The 5153-nt window shown below is 42.8% G+C and overlaps 1 protein-coding gene across 6 annotated transcripts in view; it reads right to left on the bottom strand.

The window, feature by feature from the left end:
* Elmo1 (engulfment and cell motility 1) overlaps positions 1-5153 on the bottom strand; it is a 518869-nt gene that overhangs the window by 394618 nt on the left and 119098 nt on the right. For all 6 annotated transcript variants that reach the window (XM_029547332.1, XM_029547328.1, XM_029547330.1 and 3 more), the window contains 2 exons: positions 3329-3369; positions 2323-2395 (listed from right to left, as the gene is read on the bottom strand). In XM_029547332.1, the coding sequence (XP_029403192.1) occupies positions 2323-2395; positions 3329-3369 (114 nt within the window). The remainder of the gene's footprint in view (positions 1-2322; positions 2396-3328; positions 3370-5153) is intronic.

Here is a 5153-nt window from a genome sequence, read left to right as displayed (position 1 = left end):
ACCAGCATTCCCAGGACAGTCCAAGAAACAATTCCAGGAAGTTTAAATGGAAACTTCCAGATGACAAGTTCACCTGGTCAGTCTCTGATGTTGAGATTTGAAAACCTGCCTTGTGAAAGATTCTCTGTCGCTATGTCTCTGTCTCTCTGTCTCTCTGCGTGTGTGTGTGTGTGTGTGTGTGTGTGTGTGTGTCTCCCTCTCCATCCCCCACCCCCATCTCCCTGAGAAGATTATGCTCTGGGTCTTTCTTAGCTGCCAATGAACAATGAATTAAGGCCTTTAACCGATGATAACAAGGGATATGTCAGCCACTGGGGAGCACAAGTCCGCATACATTAGTCAAAGACAGGGCCTCAGTGACACAGTGGCTTATTTATCACAGGTTGCAGAATCAGTTCAACCTACTATGTGTGGGTATATGAGAAAAATATTTCACAGAATTCCACAGGAGATTCACCCTGAGCTATTCTGTTGTATCCTCGTGTGAAAGACTTTGCAACCATCTGAATCAACTGCACTGCCCATGGCTGATGAATGAAACCACAGTGATAAAACGTAACTGCCAACGTTTAACCTTTATTTATCTACACTCTCCTAATCTCACACAAAGAATAGCATGCAAACTATATAGGTGCCACAAAAAATAAAATTATTAAGAAAATAATCAAATGGAACTTAATTATTTATGGACTAAGTTAAAGTAGCCAAGGGTATTCTAAAAATTAATCAGCGCCTGCCAGAAAATCTAGTCCAGGCCTCCTCGCCATCTGCAGGCAGAAATATTAAAAAAAAAAAAAAAAAAAAAAAAAAAAACTTGTTCAGTTTTGAAAGTCCCAGTGTCCCTTCTGGGAATAAAAAGGCAATTTTTGAAGGCAATTCCAGGCATCTAACTTACAGGGCTCCTATCTACAGAAGACTACTGTCTGCAGGGACAGCAACTGAGACACAAGTGGACACACCACTGTTTCCACCTCCCACCTCCATCTGATTCATGATGACATTCCTAAGGTCATCCCCCGGAAACTGCCGATTGGGACAAATGAAGTCCAGTCCACCGTATTTCAGAGCCTGATATCACCCACTTCTTGATGATCTCAAGAGGATCATGTATTCCCTTGTTCCAGCATCAGCCAGGGAACCACTGGTGGCCTGGCCTTACCTGTTTCTTCCCTCCTTCCCCACCAGCCCCACATTCATGACAACATACGACTCCTATACACCACAGCAAGTTCTCTCAAGAATTCAGTGGGATACTAGAGTGTTTCAGAAACCTCCAAAGATGAAATCCTAGAACCACAAAGATCTAAAGCTCCTGCTTAACTCTAGATGGTGGTCTAACAATGTGACTTCAGTGACTCATTTTTCACCTGTTAACCAAGTTCAATATTATTATATTGGTCTTGAAAAAGATCAGCAAACACAGGTCATTCGCTTGACCCAGCTTCTAGCCCACAACAGGAGATCAGTAATTGCTAGTTTTCCTTCCCCTATCTGAGGACTTTTACATATTTTTTTCTTTCTTTCAGAGTCATGGAAAGTCTTCACATCTCACTATGTCTCAACCAAACAGTGTCAAAATGACCTAGGGAGAAAGTAAGTTCCTAAGAGCCATGGAAGAGACACTGTTCGGATGATGTCACATCTCACCATGTTTTTTTTGTCATTGTGGTAAGCACATTCAATATAAAACAAAATAATGGATAGAGATAAAACTCTGAGAGAGAGAGAGAGAGAGAGAGAGAGAGAGAGAGAGAGAGATAACAGATAAAGTATTTGATGTAGAGGCAGGATTGCTCAGCAGGTAGACACTTGTCACCAAGTCTGACAGGTGGAGCTTGGTTCCTCCAACCCATGTGGTAGGAAGAGAGAGCCAGTTCCTTAAGGTGTCCTCTGACCGCCATACCCTCACAGGCAAATAAAGAAACTGTGTTCATTTATTTATTTGTTTGTTTAAAATGTAAAGAAAGTGTGGTTGGTTAAAGAGGACTGAGAAACCTGATTGGACTTCACATTCTTTTCTCCCTTGAGATAGAGTCCTCTATGTAGTCCTGCCTATCCTGGAACTCTTTATATGGACCAGGCTGGCCTCGAACTCACAGAGATCCACCTACCTTTGCTTCCCAAGCACTGGGATTAATACACTTCACTCTTGAATGTGCTAAACAGTATTTTTTTTTTTTTTTTGACACTAAAGTAGCAGGTTTTCCTGTATAGACCTTATTATCACACAGGGTAAGGACACAACATTTTAACTGGCTCTAAACAGAAGAAGTGGCCATGATTTACTGCCCTTCGGTGTAAGAGCCCCGGGTTATGGCCTACCTTTTCTGTGATGTAGAAGTTTGAACTATCGGCGTGCTGCAGAGCAAAATATTCGTGGTTGGCAAGAGACCACCTTTAAAAAAAGAGGAAATGATCAGGTACATGAAAGTGGTCATTTCTGCTTTAGTGGGTTTTTTCAGGGTTAAAATGAATTAAATCTAGGATTAGATTTGGCCCAGTATAGTACATGTTACAAGGCAGTTTCCAAGACAACAAGGCATTAGCTGGCCCTCTACCCAGATGGAACCTGCCACCTCACAGGTAGACTGACTAGGCCAGCTCCTGCTTTTAACATTTCATCTCTGACACCGGGTGGGTGGAACATTAAAAGCAACACTTCTTTCCTCTTTTAAAAGGCTGAAGCAAAGAGAATATAAACAAAGGACATACACACAATTTACATTTTACATTGAACATTCTTCAGTTGTCTCCGAATCCTAAACTCTCATCTGGTACACCTGGCACAGACTGGAAATGCTCCAATTAAGGATTCCGCGTCTCAGGCAATTTATCAGGAGTATACCAGAGTCCCAGTGCTGCTGTGCCAGTCACCCATCTGAGGTAACTTTCAAATGAGTTTTCCCCTTGCCTTGTAAACTCAGGCAGAAAAGTGGGCAAGCCTCATGGCGTGTGAGGCTCCACATCTCTGGCCTAGAAATCCTAGATGGAGTGTGTGCCTAACCCCAGAAACCTTGAGATTGCCCCCTGCTGGGAAGGCCAAAAGGAGCACAGCTTTCTAAAATCAAGGAAAGCTAGCCTCCTGTGCAGGACCCACCCCTGCACGATCTGCTCTTGGAGGAAGAATAGCTAAGAGTGGAGGAATGGGGTGCCACTAGCACACAGGAACTGAGTGACTCTGGGCAGACTGAGCAGTACGTTAGGAACATATGTATGGTTAGGATTATTTATAGTACTGTGAATAATGTTCATCACTCTACTGCAAATATTTTACTTGCCTTTTATGTATAGACTAGAAAGCCTCGGCTAAGCTCCAAGTTACACTTACCCATCGCAGACTTCCTTTATAATGGCAGACAGTGGTTTTTTCTGCAAAGAAAAAAAAAAGGAAAAGGAAATACGGTTAGTTTCACTTCATTATTTTAAACAAACAAAAAAGGAGAAACTACTAATAAAAACGTTTAACTGAGGAAATTTTACATTTGCTACTTTTAGCTGTCAATAACTCTCTTACTTTTTCGCAAGGTAACAAATTACTAAGTGTTATTATTAAATTTAAATAATTATTCATTACCATTATGGTCCTTGTTTCTATACTTAGCATTATCGTCAGTCATATTTCTTTGTTGTATTAAAATGAGAGCCTGCAGGGTTAAGGTGGACCCAGAGTTCTTCAAGCTATTCATGAGTCAGGCAAGATTTCTGTTGGTTTTATGCAAACAAGCTTTAGTTCATGGTCTTAAGACTTATTTTTCAATTATGTGTCTATATGAGTGTGAGTGTGAGTGCGAGTGCGAGTGCATGTGCATATGTGTGTATGTGTGTGCATGTGTGTGTGTGTGTGTGTGTGTGTGTGTGTGTGTGTGTGTGTGTGTGTGTATACAAAGGTGACTACAGCTCCATGGAAGCAGAGTTCCAAGTGATTAAGAGCTACCCAGTGTAAGTGCTGGAAATGGAACACAAGTCCCCTCAAAGTACAGTGGGAGACTTTAACTACTGAGCTTCCTCTCCAACCCCTGATCCATGATGTTCTTATGAGAACATGTAGCAGATGGGATTTGGAGAGATGAACAATTGTTCTTGCAGGTATGTAGAGAGTTTTCACTCAAGTGTGGCCCTAGTAAATGCCACTTATTCCGCGGCTCGAGCCACCAGAGAAAAGCGCTCGACAGGTGGCTGGCCACAGCTGTGCTCTTGCCCTGACTGGCACAGCTGTGCCCTGCCTCCCCAAACACAAGGAAGGCAGTGAAGAGTTCTGAGCAGACACTGCCGGTCAGCAGGAAAGGAGGGGCGAGAGGGACGTGTCATCCAGAACAGATCCCACACACGGGGCAGACACGGGGAACAGAGGAAGGCAAGTCACAGAGCAGTTAGGGGCTGCCAAAGTCACCCACTAAAACAGCTAGTGCTCTTGCCTGACGGAAGAGAGATGGGTGTGGTAGAAACTGTGACTGGCTGGTGAGCTCAGACGCCCATCTTCTGAACACCACTGGCTGATCTGTAAATGCAGGTTGCCGCCGCTACCCACCCCTAAAGGCTGTTACGAACACTAAATGGTTACAACTGAATAGTAATTATTTGAAAAGAGCAAAAAAGAGACTTCAAATGGTTAGGTTCTTTGCACTGCTGACCCAGTGTTGCTGACAAAGCTTATCCTTGGCTTTGAGCAAGAGGCTACCTGTCTACAACTGCCCCTGAGCTGATGTGCGAGACCCCCTTTGGATTTCACCTCCACATCCCCATCTGTGGGCGCAAAGCAGGGTCTGTTTCTGTCTACAGCTATGCACATAGTGGGTGGGAAACTATCTTTCTTCTAGGTTTACCTTTTGTTTAGTTATTTAGATACATTTGAATTGATATACGGCACCTGTGCCCATTTATGAGGGAGAGCATGGCATTTCAATACATGTTTCACACTGTATAGAAATTGGCTCAGGGTAAGAACACATCTACTTTCTTAGACATACATCATTGCTGTGTGCTGGGGAATCATTTTTACTAGCTGTTTCAAGGGTTTCGGCTAATTATTTTTTAAGTTATCCTACTGTTCTTCAAAACATTAGACATTGATTATTTTATTTATTTATTTATTTATTGGAGAGAGAGAGAGAGAGAGAGAGAGAGAGAGAGAGAGAGAGAGAGAGAGAGAGAGA

This window comes from Mus pahari, chromosome 16, assembly GCF_900095145.1.
Source record: "Mus pahari chromosome 16, PAHARI_EIJ_v1.1, whole genome shotgun sequence".
Lineage (NCBI taxonomy): Eukaryota > Metazoa > Chordata > Mammalia > Rodentia > Muridae > Mus > Mus pahari.
The sequence above is the reverse complement of the archived record's forward strand: the minus strand, read 5'-3'. Positions and strand labels throughout refer to the sequence as shown.